This window comes from Paroedura picta, chromosome 5 (genome assembly GCF_049243985.1).
Source record: "Paroedura picta isolate Pp20150507F chromosome 5, Ppicta_v3.0, whole genome shotgun sequence".
NCBI classification, from domain to species: domain Eukaryota; kingdom Metazoa; phylum Chordata; class Lepidosauria; order Squamata; family Gekkonidae; genus Paroedura; species Paroedura picta.
This window is the reverse complement of record NC_135373.1, coordinates 97,975,708-97,991,988: the sequence shown is the minus strand read 5'-3', so window position 1 is coordinate 97,991,988 and position 16,281 is coordinate 97,975,708. Positions and strand designations below refer to the sequence as shown.

General features: G+C 41.4%; 1 protein-coding gene across 10 annotated transcripts in view; it reads right to left on the bottom strand.

The window, feature by feature from the left end:
- The window catches only part of TCF20 (transcription factor 20), a 206,650-nt gene continuing 190,369 nt past the window's right edge, over positions 1 to 16,281 (bottom strand). For 8 of the 10 annotated variants that reach the window (XM_077339313.1, XM_077339316.1, XM_077339314.1 and 5 more), the window contains 2 exons: positions 7,055 to 7,181; positions 1 to 1,264 (listed from right to left, as the gene is read on the bottom strand). In XM_077339313.1, coding sequence (XP_077195428.1) covers positions 7,098 to 7,181 — 84 coding nt within the window. In that variant the 3' untranslated portion in view covers positions 1 to 1,264; positions 7,055 to 7,097. The remainder of the gene's footprint in view (positions 1,265 to 7,054; positions 7,182 to 16,281) is intronic. The other 2 variants (XM_077339320.1, XM_077339321.1) reach the window with 2 other exon arrangements.

Genomic DNA, 16,281 nt, shown 5'->3' with positions numbered 1-16,281 from the left:
CAAGGTTAAAATGAAGTTTATTAGGTTTTTTTGTGATTTTTTGTTTTAGTTTTTTTATATAAAACTGTTTGTGAAACAGCTATTTTATTCCCATGGCAGAGTGACCCCTGAAAGATGCACTAACCCCTTCTTAAGGCCTTAACAAGAGAAACAGTTTTTTTAAAAACTCAAATGTTTAAAAATTACACAATGTACAAACAAACAAACAAACAAAAAGTAACCATGTGGTGTATGCTGCTAAATTGACATTCTCCCTCCCTTCCTTTGGGAAACAAAAGACAGAGAAAAGAAGGGTTAATTAGATTTTCCTGGTCAGCTTAACACACACTGATTATGTCGACATTCAGACTTCCTGGTGAACGCCCCCTTCTGGTAGGCAAGCCAACATCCTCCTCTCGACTGCGCTGGGAAAAGGCAGCAGCTCCTTGGAATGATTTGGGAGTATTTGTCAGTGCCAAGAATGGCTCAAATCCCCCACCTTTTGGTACAGACAGAATCATGTCTATAAGGTCAAAGTATCTGTATATGAAGCTAACAGAAGTCACATGACATCGGAGTCTTCTGATGCTTCTAGGCTTCCTTTCTTAATAAAAATAAATAGTGTTTCTTAAAAGAAAAAAAAATAAATCCCCTCTTCATACATACACAAATACAAACATCCCATCCCCTGCAACCACTCACTCCCACCTCCCACCCCTGCAAACAATACTGCCCTCCCCCCAAAAATACTTTTTTTAAAAATCTGGCTTTTCCGTTGCTGAAGCTGGAGTGAAGAGACACATTTGATTAAGCAAGCTCATAACTCCATACCTCCTCTTGAAAGAAAATAAGACCCATTTCCAAAGACTTGATTTTGATTTTACTTGTATTTGTCTCGAGCAACTTGGAAGTATGTGGGTCTTAAAAATTGAATTAAATGCATAAAAAGGGATAGCGCACCTTTCATTTAAAACAAGTCTATCAAGACTAAAAATAGATCTTTATATATATAATCTATATATATATTTTATCCCACCCTCATTAATTCCCCACGTCTTCTTTTCCCTCCCCTTCCCATAGTCACTATGGAGATTGTGTCCATGAAAACAGCTGGTTCAGACTCCTTGATCATATTCAGTGATGTTGTTGGTCAAGTGTGATGAAAGAGTTGATGAAGGAAGTGCTGGCATTAGCAGGCACGTCAAGAGGGGGGGCATGACTGCACAGTGGGAAAGAATCCATTCAGTCTTGAATGTCTGCCGCTTTCTTATCTCAACAGCCTAACCTGTAGATAAAATAAAAGCAGTCGTATAAGGAAAAATATATGTATGTGCTAAACTTTCCCAATAATTGTTCAAGCAAGGCCCAAGGGAAATATCAGAGAACTTAAATCTGGTACAGCAGTTTATGCAAATTAATAATGCTTAAAAATATATTTATGTTATGAAAACAATGGCACACTTCAGTGTACACGATATGTACACGATACAGAAAACCATTTGCTAGCCCCATGTACCTAAATACCATCTCAGAATCCATGATGTTTGCTGCTAGCATGTAGGGCTGCTGAAGAAGTCAATGCAAGGTTTATTTCAACAGCCCACATTGGGGGGGGGGAGTAAATTCTCACATGGTCAGTACAGCCTCTCTCCATATAATGCATATATCCTTGGGAAACAATCTGACAGTAACAATTCAAACACAAACAGAAATCATAACAGCTTTATGCCTTACCTTTTATGACATTCAAGCTGGATATAAACTGCACCCAATTCTATAAACCCAGCAAGTGAAAAGCACAGTGATACAGCACCATATAAACCTACACTTCTTGGCTTAAATTGTCAGATGTAAGCAACAACCACAGCAAGAAAGATTCATCTAAGATTTGTCTGGTGCAGAGATGAAGACAATACCTCTTGACATCATCAGATTTTAAGGCTACCACCCATAGTGACAGGAAGCCAGTGGGCACAATGCACAGAGGCTTACATAATGTCTTCCAGCCTCCCACCTCCCACCCCCATATGCAGGATATGACAGTGAATATAACGTTCCTTCCAGTGAAGCTTGCAGAACAAATCAAAACAAACAACACTATTTTGTTGAACAAAGAAGGAGAGCTCCCTTAATACAAAATAGTGCAGTTGTTGGTTGCCACAGTTCTAGAACTTCTCTATACCTGGCTCTGAAACAGGCACTTTCCTCTGACTTTACACACACACGTAAACAGGAAAGGGAAAAGCAGTCTTGAGGCCCCCAGAAATATTTAGAAGGTCCTTGCAAATAAATGGCATTCAAAGACCCACTACACATCAGAAGTTGCTTGGCTTTATTTGGAACAATCTCTCACCAACTCAGTCACACAAGCGACATACAACCCTCCCACATGCTCTCCCCTTCTGTTCTTGAGGACAATCCAGAGGTTTAAGCTCACTCAGCTCATCTTCCTGCCACAAAATTATGAGAAGTGCTGGGAAGCTATCTCAGGAATAAAGGAACCCACAGCAGGACATTCCTTTGTGCTGAATGATGCACATCACCACAACATGGCCCTCCACAATCTTTAAAGTTGTGCCTTAGAGCAGTGGTCCCCAACCTTTTTATCACCGGGGACCACTCAACGCTTGACAATTTTACTGAGGCCCGGTGGGGAGGGGTAGTTTACTCCTCTACTCTCAACTACTGCCCTAACGTTCTCTGATAGCTATGGTAATGTTTAAACATCCCTTCAAAATAAGATACAGACACGCCACAACAATGAACATAAGGAACATTTCATTTTCATGGAAATTTTAACTCATGACAATGACAAATCAATGGGAACCCTGAGCTTGTTTCTCTGCAACGAGATAGTCCCATCTGGGAGTGATGGGAGACAATGACACCCAAAGTGTGTTGTAAAGGGCCGGGGGGATGAAGGGCCGGGGGGGGGGGGGGGGAGAAGGCGTCCTTTGCGGCCCACCTCCAATTAGTCGACGGACCACATGTGGTCTGTGGCACACGGGTTGGGGATCGCTACCTTAGAGCAGTGGTCCGCAACCTTCCTGAGGCTGCGGACCGGCGGTGGTGGGGAGGGCGATCGTGCTGCTGCGCATGCACATTTGCGGCCACGCATGGCGGAAACGCGCATGTGCAGACCTGCTGGGTATGTGCGTTGCGCATGCACGGACCTGCTTCCCCCCCCCCCACAAAACGAAGTTTGCTGGGCCACAAGCTAATCGGCCGCTTTTGTGGCTGATTTGCTTGTGGCCTGGGAAGTTTCTTACTGCGGGGGCAGGGGGGCGGGGAGAGGGACACACAGCCCGGTGCCGGGGCCTTTGGTTGGGGACCACCGCCTTAGAGTGCACATGTGCAACACAAACCAAACTTGATGGTCTAACTTCCACAATGTCCAGTTAACTGGTAAAACTGGTAAAATATTATTTTACACCATATCAATAAAACAATATTGAAAATTCATTTGGTTAGGGAAAAAAACATGACCAAGGTGTCAAGGCAAGTTTCAAGAAACCAAAATGCTTGGGAAAGGGGTGGCTAAACAGGAAAGGGCTGGACAGTGCAACAGTTCCCACTAGAACAGCTTGATTAAAATAAGTTAGAGCGGTTTCTCAGTGGAAGAGGCTTCCTCGGGAGGTGGTGGGTTCTCCATCTTTGGGAATGTTTAAGCAGAGGCTGGATAGTCATCTGACGGAGAGGCTCAAGTGAAGACTCAAGGGGGTGGCAGGTTACAATGGATGAGCAATAGGGTTGTGAGTGTCCTCATAGTGCAGGGGGTTGGACTAGATGACCCAAGTCCCTTCCAACTCTATTATTCTATGATTCTATGGTTCTAAGTGCTAAAATAAGGCAATTCATAGAATCATAAGAGTTGGAAAGGGTCATACAGGCCATCTAGTCCAACCCCCTGCTCAATGCATCTAGTACCCAGTGCAGAGAGCTTTATATTTTCACTGTAGGCATTCTTGAGACAATTGTCAGAAGACAAGATGGAAGATGTGCATCTCCACGTGTCCCAGGCATGCACGCAGAAAATCTTGCTAAACCAGGCTGATAGTATATGTGAATATACTTGGATATACCTTAAAATCTGATGTAGAATGAATCTCTATAACTCAAACATTGATATCTGAGAAACTGCAGCTCCCAAGTGCAAGTTAAATTTCCCCTTTAAACTTTTCTGTAGTGAATGCACAAAATACTCCACTGAAACCAATTAAAACACTACCTTTTCTGCAATGAGGGGGAAGTATATCTATAACACAATGCAGTAGTAGGGATGAGTACAAAACTAAGGCACAAAGCAAAATTCCCCACAAAATTGTCCCACTTCATTCTCCCCAAACCCAGGTCTGGGGGAAGCGTTGGCTTTTGTCTGGTTCAGGGTTCAGCTGGTAGCCATTTTAGGCTGACAGGGAGGTGGATGTGAATGCCCTTCTGTCAGCCTAAAATGGCTGCAAGTCATTTCAATGCACCAGTTTCCCTACTTTCAAAGGGAGGACAGGGAACTGGCATGCTACAATTGCTGCCATGGGGCAGTCTAGTACACCCCAAGCCAACCATGCAGGATGCTCACTCTCCCCATGATCAGCTGTTTGACAGGGTTGGCTGGGCTGCTCAGCCTACTACAGGCAGCCTAGGACACCCCAAGACCATCAGCTGTTTGGCAGGAAGCCATTTTAGCCCAGTGTTTGGATTTCCCCCCCCCCCCATTTTCAAGTGGGAAGAAGTAAAATGGACCAGCACAAATTGGACCATTTTTTCCAGAGGATTGGGTTGTTGGGGTCTGGGAACACTCCAAATACAACTGTAATTTTCTCGTCCATACCCCCCTCCCTCAAATACAGTAGTAGCAGATAAACCTTGTAAGTACAGTTTTTGTTTAAGGACTCTGAAAAATTTGAATCCTCAATAGCAAATATCAAGGGTTAGGTAGCAATTAGCTTCTGCAAGCTAATCATTAGATAGCACAAGTCAAGTATAGTCTGCATTTTTGTACAAATCAGGATACATCTTGATCATCTATGCAACCAAATATGTGAAAATCATGAGAATTTATAGTAATCCTTTGTCAATGAAGAGATATTTCTGCTTCATAGATCTAAATCCGGGAACACATGCAGCTGCTTTACGCCATCTTAGATCACTGGTTTATCAAGCTCAATACTGCCTACTCTGATTGGAAGAGGCTCTCTAGGTTTCAAGTAGAGCACCTTCAAAACACTAACTACCTGACCCTTTTAACTGGTGATGCTGTGGAATAATCCAGGGACCTTCTATATAAGCACCTATTCTATCTCTGAGCCAGAACCATTCTCTAGTTTGTTCCTTAAGGTGTACCCAAATATATACACTGAGAGTTAAATAAACTTTTGCCCCACTTCAAACACAAGAAGACGCCAACTCTTCCTGCCCAGAGATTATCTCCTTGGAGAAAAATATGATGTGCAAACTAAAGTGGCTCACAGAGAATCTGTGCTTAGTGTAGGCAGGCAGATAAGCACCCTCTGGTGTAAATTACTCTAAATAACAGTGTAGGCAGAAATGAGTTGCAAAGAGCTTGGATAGCTTGGTTGTATTTTCAGGTCACTAATTAGTCTTTGTATGTCTTTTGGGGAAGTTACTTTGACACTCAGCAATGCAATTACATAGTCTGCAAATGGGGATAATAAAGCTAACCTACTTTCCTTCTCCATTGTTAAGGAAACCCAACAAGCCTCAAATATACAGCTCCATACAGAAGATGAAGGTATTTATTTATTTATTTCAATTTATATACCGCCCTCCCCGGAGGCTCAGGACATACAAAGGTGGCTGCTGCCAGTATAAACTGGCAGGCACAGCCCTTGACTAATTTAACATTGGTATCAATATATATCACTTCAGCCAAATGTCTGAGGCTTTCAGTTATCAGCATGCCTAAAGAACTAACAAAAGGCAACAGCTTTTGTCAGTGTGGATGATCGCTGAAGTATCTTTTGACTACAACCTCTCTGAATGTAGCCAAGCCATGCAGCTTAGCAGTAAACCTGGTTGCCTATAGCAAGAAATAATTTTCTCCAAGCAACCAGATACATCTTTGCAGCCATGGCTTCAGAAGTATGTTGTGTTATGAGAAGTATTCCCATGTTCACAGACCCAGACCTTCCACCATCATTCTAGCCAAAGACCTACTACTACAATAGCACTAGGGAAGCTGAATATGCAGTTGTATCCCATAGTCTAGGGGTGGCCAAACTGTGGCCCTCCAGCTGTCCATGAACTACAATTCCCATGAGCCCCTGCCAGCATGCTGGAGAGCCACAGTTTGGCCACCCCTACCATAGTCTCTTGTTGACTTGAACAGGCACTAGAAACACAGTAAGAAGAAAGGAGGGACAACAAGAAGGTGCAGCAGTAAAATGACAAAGAACAAGAATCTCATGGGTAAAATTAGCAAGGACAAACATCACACACTCATACATACACAGAGTTTCATGTAGAACTGACCTAGGCTTCTCTCCAGAAGGATGGAAGGAGCTACCCTGGAAGATGTGAACTGCCCCCGTCAGCTTTCTTCACAATGTTTGTCAAAAATGGACAAAGCAAATATGTATAAACCCATTATTGTGTTTTGATTGTCTTGTCCAGGTCAGAATACAAGTTTTGAATAAGCTTTGTGCTTTCATGGATCCCTTCCATGGAACCGACAGCACGTTATGTCTTTACTTTGTCTTATTTTATTCCACTTACAACAGGAAATTATAAAAAATAATCTGATCTCATCTTACTAAGGTTACTCTTATTAACAAAGACTACAAATTGCTAATCCAATGATGAAAAATGTAGAAATCAATCTTGGTAAAACCCTTTGCTATATGTGTAAAAATAGAGGAAAATATTCCCAATATGCTCATACAGAAAATGTAGTTCGTTACTTGTAAACAGGTAATATTAGTACAGCAACACCAGGAGGAAATTATCAATCTCAAGTGAATAGGAATTAAAATCCCTGCATGGTAAGATCAACACTTACTTCTCTGTTAGATTGGGGGAAAGGTGGGAGGGCAAACTGAAAACCACTCCCTCAACTCACCTGTGCTTGTTTTTATTTCATTCCCACGAATACACTTCCCCCCTCACCCCCGCTCCGACTGCTCTGTGCTGAGACTGCCTTTCATCATCTTGTTCTGCAAGGAGGGAAGAGAGCAAGGGAGGAGGGGCTGAGGATGCAGTATGACAAGTAGAAGATGAAGGAAAAAGAGGAAGATAAAAGGGAAAGACAGGAGAAAGGGGAAATATATGGAGATGGAAAGAGAGAAAGCAGCATCAGTACTAGAACACCAAACAGAATTGTGTAGGCAGGATTTCCCCAGGACAGTGATTAGGATTTTTGTGAAGCAAGATGACTATTAAGTAGCATACAGAATTTCATCAGTAAATGGAACTATATAAAACATGCCAGGTGAGCACCACAACCACTGACATAATTGTACTGTGCTTTTAAATACTTTTTCTACAAGGACATTTTTATTATCCTGATGTTAGCTGATTTCACTCTATATATTAGAAATGTCAAACCTGGGTTGATAATCCTGGATTTCATTTTGGTAAACATTGTAAAAATACAGATGGAAGGCATCAGCACATGACAAAGAAAACCCCCTAAATATTTTAAAGTAAATTGTCTGATGGTATCCTTCCAACTTTTAACAATATCTTGATTGTAAAAAAGAAGCTTATTACACTGTCCCACACCATTTTCAGAGCAAGACAGCTACTTTTGGTTTCTTTTGGAAGAAAAACTAGCATATAAACAAGGGGATATATTACATAGCAGGTTGCAAATACAGAAAATGAGAAAACAATGTTGCACTTATCTACAACTATTACTCATCGAGTATTTTCTGTGCAGGTATACATGTGGGGGATTGTGCATGAACAGGCCTGGATAGGTCTTCACAGCTAAAAGCCTCCAGAGGGCACTTTGTGCCGGAGCCAGAAGCTTGTTCTGCTGAAACCAGAGAATATAGTAGGGCAGGAGGGAGAGTATGCATTCCTGCACAGAAGATACTTGATGAACAATAGTTACAAGTAAGTGAAACTTTGTTTTCATCAACAATCTTCTGTGCGGTCCCACATAGAGGTTCTAGCAAGCTACGCACCAGGCAGTAGAGCATGCTTTTCTCACTTGAACACCAAATGAAGAACTGCCTTGCCCACTTAAGCCTCAAGTCTTGCCTGCACTTCCAAAGCATAGTGTCATACAAAGGTGGCTGCTGACAACCAGATGGCAGCTCTGCAGATGTTTGTCAAAAGCATTACTTCTAGGAAAGCTGCGGAAGCCATTGCCCTAGTGGAATGGGCATGAATCTTCAATGGGCATGACAATCTGGCCCTATCAGAACACTCTTCAATTGCCTTGACAATGTATTAGCCAAGGTCTGAGATGATACTCTCTGAGGGCCACTAAAACAAATAGGACTCTATCCCTGTGAAACCCCAGGGTACTCTTGTGGTAAAATAATAATGCCCTCCTATCAGCTAAAGAATTCAGTAAGTGCTCATTTTCAAAGCTCAGTGCAGAAAAAAATTAAATCAAAATAATATTTTGGGAATAAATGTAATCTAGAAAGTACCTTAGGAAGAAACTTAAGACTAAGGTGAAAGAACTTCAAAAATGGGGAGCCATCAGAGGACCTGTCAGCTAGCTCACTCACTGTCCTCACTCTCAATTATGAACTGCAATGGGGTACCACCTGGCAACGTGTCCTTTCCACTGCACTAGAGGGAAAACTGCCTCCACTTATGCATATACGATTTCTAGCATTAGGCTTGCCTGACTACAGGAGGACATATCTTCCTTAGGAAATATAGACCCTGTCTGAAGACTCCAAGCAATGAGGATGAGACAATTCAGATTGTGAAGAAGCACCCAGTTGATGTTGATTAAATCTGAACCATTAATGGGAGAGTGTGCCAGAATCTGTTGGCTTCCATATTTAAACTCCTAGGGATGTAGATAGTTTGAATGGTAGCATTGAACTTCACTGCTGTGTCCCATGCAAGTGTAGATTCCTGATATAGACCGCTGAACTGTGAACCCCCTAAATAAAACACTGTAATGTTAATCTCAACAAGAATGGATTGGTTCCAAGGAATATCTAAGAATTTAGTCTATTCCCCCTTGCTCTTTACCCTTAATGGGATCCAACCAAGCATAATCCAAATATGGACATAACAAATTGCTCACAATTTTAAAATGTTAATGTGCAGCAGCTTCTAATCTTCTAGCAAAATAGTTAACAATCCCTCACAGCTCGTGCCCCAAACCAGGAGTGAAGCATTCATAGTAAGGACTAACTCATGTTCAGAAAAATCTTAAGGAAATCTCCTGAAATAAATTATCCACAGAACACCAACACAATATAGAACATATGGCAGGTCTGGAATATAAAATCTGTGCCATAAGGCATGAACCCCAACTCTATAACAAGACAGAAACCAGAGCTGCAGGGATCATGGATGTAACCTAACCATAAGCAGGACTGCAGTGAAAACTGAATATCTCAAAAGGTGTCGAATTTTCTGAACTGACTGGAACCAGTAAAATCTGAACAGTCTCACCAAGTCAAAGATAACAGGGCTTCAGCAGAAAAGTGCAATGGCTAAACAATCAGCCCTTGAAATCTGCCACCAGTAACCAATAATCTAAGTAAGGAAATATATGGCAACCCCACATATGGTGGTAGATACAACTGGGGCTAAACATTTATGAGTGCAGTGGCTAGACCAAAGGGCTGGACAGTGTGTTGAAAAACTCATTTCCCGCATGAAAAATGTAAGAACTTGTGATGTTAAGGCTGGATTGAAACATAAAAATAGGCATCCTTCAAATCAATAATGATAACCAAACAATTATATTTTAATAATCAAAGGAATGGATACCATACGGAGCTTAGAAACATGAAAAAAAACATTTAATTTTCTGAGGTCTAAACTTTTCTGGGTCTAACTCCTTCATTTTTCTTCTTTACTAGGAAAATACAAGAGAAGAAACCCTCCGGTGACAGAGACATAACTTCCTCTATGACTCCTTTGTCAATTAAGGAGACCAAAGCATGGATCCCCTTAAAGATAAAGTGCAAGGGAGAACAGACTAAAATTCTAATTTTTAACCAAATCTAATGATAGACAAAACCCATCCATTGGAGGCAATAGCATCCCAGGCTGTAGCAAACTGACCTAGCATGTCCCTGAACTTAACAAGGGTATGCAACAATCCAGAAGGGATGAAGTCACCTCTCTTAAACCTGGCAATTGCTGATTCAAGCTACGTTGACTGGAACTCTTATGCCTATAGTAACCCTATAGTAACCCTGTTGTGGGGTAAATGGCTGAGGAGTAGATACTGAGACCCTGCAGGATCAGAAAAGTGGTAGTCCCTTACTCACGAAGGCTGTCTGTTTCAATTCAGAAGTAAATGATTCTGAGGAATTTAGTAGTCTGCTTGTTCTTGTGTATAAGGGAAAGCATCCTGTCTGTCTTGGGGGAGAAGAGAATGGAACCTTCAGAAGGCAAGTTCTCAACTTTGAACCCTCCCCCATGCTTATCAATAAAGTAAATATATGCAACTTGAATAAAAGAAGACAACTTTTAATCAACTTTTGAATTTTTTATTGTTATTCAGTTGTGTTTGCAAAGTATGTCACATTGATCTTAACCATGCATGGAGCCTGAGTATTATGAGTTTGCCATGGCCCATGCTCCTAAATCCACAGAATGCTGTCTCACATTGATTTCCTGCTTGAAAAATTTAATGGCCTCCATATACAGTTCTTGAAAGGGCTCTTTCTTGATCTTATAAAAATGTCCTACGCTTCTGGAGGTAGGCTGGACAAATGCAGGTTTTTGACACAGTTCCTGTGTGAGGTCCTCGAGACTCTCCAACCCCAGGAAAGCAATAATCATGGGAGACTCTAAATAGAGGCAATTCAGAATCTTATCTTTGGGTCTGTGCTCCAAGGTAATAACTTCTATCTCAAGAGACTGAGCCACACAAATAATTTGTTCTCCAAATATTTGGAGATGCTTCACGGGAGACACCAGGAATGCCTCACCTACCCCTCTCATCTGGGCTCACATCCAATGCTGTGTTGGACCCACTGGATTTAGTCACTGTTTCTTCTCCTTTCAGTTCAAGAATAAGAGAATGTGGCCTATGCATTATGGTTGCTGAAGACTGATGCAACACCTGATGAGGGTAACAATAAAAACTCTCATTCCTAGGACTTACGAAGTTGTTACCCCATTCCTCCCTATATCCTGGAGATATGTAGAGATGTAAAGGTCACTGCACAGGCAGATGGGGATGAGACCATGGAACCATAGCATTTGCTCCAGACTGGACTCACGTGGAACCTGGTCATAAGAGATAGAAATAGGTGGCAATCTGGGACCCGGAGATGGAGTTCTGGGCTTCTCCTGCAGACCTATTTGATGGCAGGTATGCAGATGGGAGTGTTCTGCTGGATGGCTGGTTTATATGTTTCCTTTGTATCACCTTTAGCTTTCTTAGCTGGAGGCTCAGAAGAGGTGCGATGAGCCTGAGGGGAGTGCAACCAAGATCAAATTCACACAGATCCAGGAGGTAGAGCAAAATGCGTTGATTCCAAAGACACAGAATTTGGAGCTTTCTCCGAGTTCAACTTAGACAAGACATTAAAGGCCTTTTCCAACAACACTGCCTTAAATTTTGATACAATATTCCCCTTAGCTTTATGGGTGAAGCATTGGCAGGCCATTTGGAAGCACTATGCCTTTCACCCAAACTGAACAAACAAAGGTAGCATTTGTCAAACAAGGAAGGGAATCAGAAGCCAATTTAGTGTCAATGCATCTAGATGAAATCCTTTCGACTGTAGCTGGAGATTTGAAAAACACAACCTTCTCTTTCAGCAGCAAAAGAGAAACTGAAAGTAGGGAGCGCTGCTGCATAGAGCACATGGTCTTTCCTGGGAACAAGCTCCTGGCTCCAACACATGGTGCTCCCTGGAGGTTTTTTAGCTGTAAAGACCTAACCCCGCCCCCCCCCTTTCCGTATGTGCCTGCACAGAAGACTGAGGATGAACAAAATTATTAGTGGATGTTAAACAATATCTCAAGAATCTTTATACAAATTCTTTACAACCTCTGTGCCCCGTAATGATCTTTTGAGATTACAAAGGTTTGGCAAAAAACAGAACTATACAAAACAAGAAAATATACATACATTTTCCAAACATGCAAAATTAGTATACAAGGTACAGAACTCAGTTTTCATGGCACAGATTTTCTTTTGCACAGCCCATACACATTGTTCTCAATACAAAGTACAAAAGGTGAATATGAATTACCTTAACAGGCAATATCTTGTAAGTACATGGAAAATAATGCACTTCCCTCTGTAAGAACATTTGGAGCGGATCAGAGATATAGGAGATGCATACATTCATCAGGGAAAATTCCTATGTAGCAAAGGGAACCTTTGCATTTCCTTCTTGGTTAAGTAAAGATTTGCAACATAAAAATGAATATGAGAAAGAAGAGCTGCTGGAGCCACTTACCCATAAAAAGAGCAAAAAATAAACACCCTCCTAGCTTTCTTTAGCGTATGTCTAGTTTTTATGGTACCATAGGTATCTTCTAAATTTCCATTATGTTGTTTTTTTCTGTCAACACATTTTTCAGAGGGCCTGGAGTGGAATGGATTAGCTTCTAACCATATTACTCCAGTTCCCTTATCACCATTTGGACATTATCAGACCACATCCTGACACAATCGATAAATCCAACTGAGATATAGAGTGCAAAAAATTTAACATATCTAACCTCAACCTGTCATTTGCAAATAAAATCTAAGCTATTTGCAATCTTTAATGAGAAAGGTGTTGGATAGAATCACTCAGGTAGTTTCACACCAGTATATGGAAAGAGGAAGGAAGTCCATATGGCTAGTTGTATAGGGTGTTCTTTGAGGGGCCACTTGTACAGAGCCAACTGGGGCAAGGGAATTGCTACTACTGACCCCTCCACCTTTTTACTTATCTGCAATGTTTCAAAGCAAGTAACTCATTAATTATTTTGCCACCAGTCATAACAGTAAGATACCAGCAATAGGAACAAAGGGTGGGTTAACTGACTTCATATGATCATTTAAAAAACATCAGTTACAAATCAGTAATCTTTCTTTCTTTCTTTCTTTCTTTCTTTCTTTCTTTCTTTCTTTCTTTCTTTCTTTCTTTCTTTCTTTCTTTCTTTCTTTCTTTCTTTCTTTCTTTCTTTCTTTCTTTCTTTCTTTCTTTCTTTCCTTCTTTCCTTCTTTCTTCCTTTCCTGTGCAGTCCCACACATCGGCAACTGGTTAGCTGATATACTTGGTGGAGGGGGATGTCATCAGAAAAATAAGCTATGAATAACTGTGCTGCCGAAGGTTGTTCCTTCCCTTGCTCATATGAAGAAGTGACCATAGCTCTAGTTGAATGGTGTTTCAACAGCAGCTGACAATTCAGCATGGGTTCTGGCTGATCTTCCAGCAGGCAGCTTCCTGGGACTCAGGAGAACCCCAAGGAACTATAACAAAACTGGATCATGCCTGCTGTCAGATTCAGCATATGAATATTGTGGTGAAGGATCTTGCCTCAGTCCTGGGATACAGAGACTCTATTCTTTGGCAGATGTGAAAAACTGTGGACCCCACAGCTTGAAAGCACAATCCTGACAGCAAGAGTTCAGAGGCACTGTTGGGTTAGATTGTGCTCCAAGCCAGAGCAGAGCTGGAAGACCATTGGACATTCTAACAGGGGAGCAGTGACTTATCTGTTATTATGAGAATGCAAAATGATGTACTGGAAGCAGTATGCTTCTTTTTCTTCTTTGGCTCTTGGGAAGGAACAACAATAATTGATGGACAGAATATTAATGGTCTGCTTCTAAGAATGCTTCTGAATCTAGTTCTCAGGAATAGCTTAGAGTAAACGAGGGAAAGAGAGAGTGCACAGACTGTTCTCTTGAATTCTGATAATTTTGTTCATAAACACCTATAGTCTTGTTATAACTTTATCAATTCAGTTCATTTACTGGAAAATAAAAGTAGATCGATTCAACAGGATCAACAGAAACCATTGCAAAATGAATAATTCTGAAGGCACAATATGCAGTCTTTACCTTCAGTTATCTGAGGCTTGGAAGTCATAGTGACATGACATATGTGCTTGAAAGTATTCTGCATTGATAGCATTACACTTTAACAAACAGCCTTTTACCCTGGGAAAACAAGTTTCTGCTTTGATATAACCATTTATAGATTTCTTTCCTAGAGATATATGGCAGTCTTAAAATGGCTCCCTGTTTCTTACTCTCCATTGTCTATGATTAAAGAAACAAGAAAAGAATCCCCAGTATCCAGTTTTTTAAGCATGAAGCATTTTTAAGTAAATTCTTATTAAATAACTACTGTAGTTTGTCTTTTAAAACTTTCTCTTGCAAGTATGCAATAAGTCATCAAATGCCTTGTGGCTGGTACTAGAAAAAGCCGAATTTGATTCTCTCATAACCATCATTCCTGCTTAGAGTACTTTTGGCTCTGTACTACAATCAGCATTCTTCCTAGTTGATATTGGCTGGCCACAGAAGGGAATACAGAACTTGTTCTTGAGTTTGGAGCTTTAGCAGCTATAACACTTCAGTGTCCACAGATAAAAACGGCAGCCATATATCCAGAACTGAGTAGGTAAATGGCAATTATCTAGCCAACAATGTACAGTTGGGATGGGCTCAAATATAGAAATTCCAGTTCGGTTCAGGGTCTGGGGCAGTCCCTGAACTGAGCTGGAAATTCCCAAATCAAATAAGCCAGTTTGAACTGCCGTTCCCCCAGCCACACCCTGGGAATCGCCTGGGAAGTATGGAAATGAAAGAAATCAGTGAAATGGCTTGCAGCTGTTTAAACCTAATAGCTGAGTTGCAAAAATAATTTTTAACATTTTCAAATATTTATTGCAGAAAGTGCACTAATTCAACATATTAACATAGCCAACACCACATTTCTAACTACACATGGAATAGACTAACATAGAATGGACCAAAAGCGTTTCGACCCCGAGAGGCCTTCTTCAGTGGTCAAATTATTGTGAGGAATGCACTCATGGATAAAATCAAAAGGTTTGCTGGGTGGCAAAGAAAAATCTGTTAGGTGCTGCTCCAACTAGTCTTTCTAATGCAAAGGTATCTGACTTGGAGCCCACCTTCTACAATATGCACTTCCAGAGGCCATCACTCAGCTCTCAATGACCAGTACATTCCACGTGATTTTGATTTTATCCATGAGTACATTCCTCACAATAATTTGACTACTGAGGAAGACCACTCGGAGTCAAAATGCATTTGGTTGATGTTAGTTAGAAATGTGATATTTTAAAATTATGATGGCTATGTTTTTAATATGTTGAATGAGTGCACTTTATGTAAAAAATATTTGCACATTTTAAAAGTTATGTTCGCAGCTCAACCTTTGGGTTCCTAACTTTTTTGGTTAGGTTGGGTTTTGGTTTTCTTTTTTGGGTTTGCATGAAATCTAACAGCTGCCAGGCAGACCCACCTTGTTCAGATATTTAAATGGTCCAAACAGCCAAATTGGACAAAAGTCAGGCATATGTTTAAGGAAGGTGCCTTCCCTGGACACCTGTTTGGGGGCTCTGAATCAGTTCAAGGTCATGCCGAATTTTGGCTCATAAACCCGTTCATGCCCAACCCCTAGTATTCAGCACTACATCTAAGAATCTTCTTCTATGGTCCATTATGCATGGAGTGGAAGGTCCACATTCGGGATGGAATGGCGGTGGCTAAAATCACCAATTATGCACGCTGCAGGCGGCAACCGGGCGCACAGTCAACGTATGCCGCCGAAAAAGCTGCGTTAGCGAGATGCGGAAGAAAGTGGAGCTTCCTGGGACCAGGGCGCAACCAGAAGCGGCTCCGGAGTATCCGCGTGCATAATTGGATACTCTGGGTTTTGCCGCTGTTGCGTTCTGTCCCTTGCGTAAGCAGTTTGCTTTGCTTCTTCCTCCTCCGCGTTGTCCATGCCGCCGTTTCAGCCTATGAGACCTATAGGCCTATAAGACACTCCAGCCTCCTACAAATTCATTGATGGGAGGAGACTTTCAATCTCTTCCACCATCTAGTCTTTACAACTTACATCAAATATTTTAGCAGAATGCAACAGTTGAAGACAGAGCCTCTTGTGGCGCAGAGTGGTAAGGCAGCCGCCTGAAAGCTTTGCCCATGAG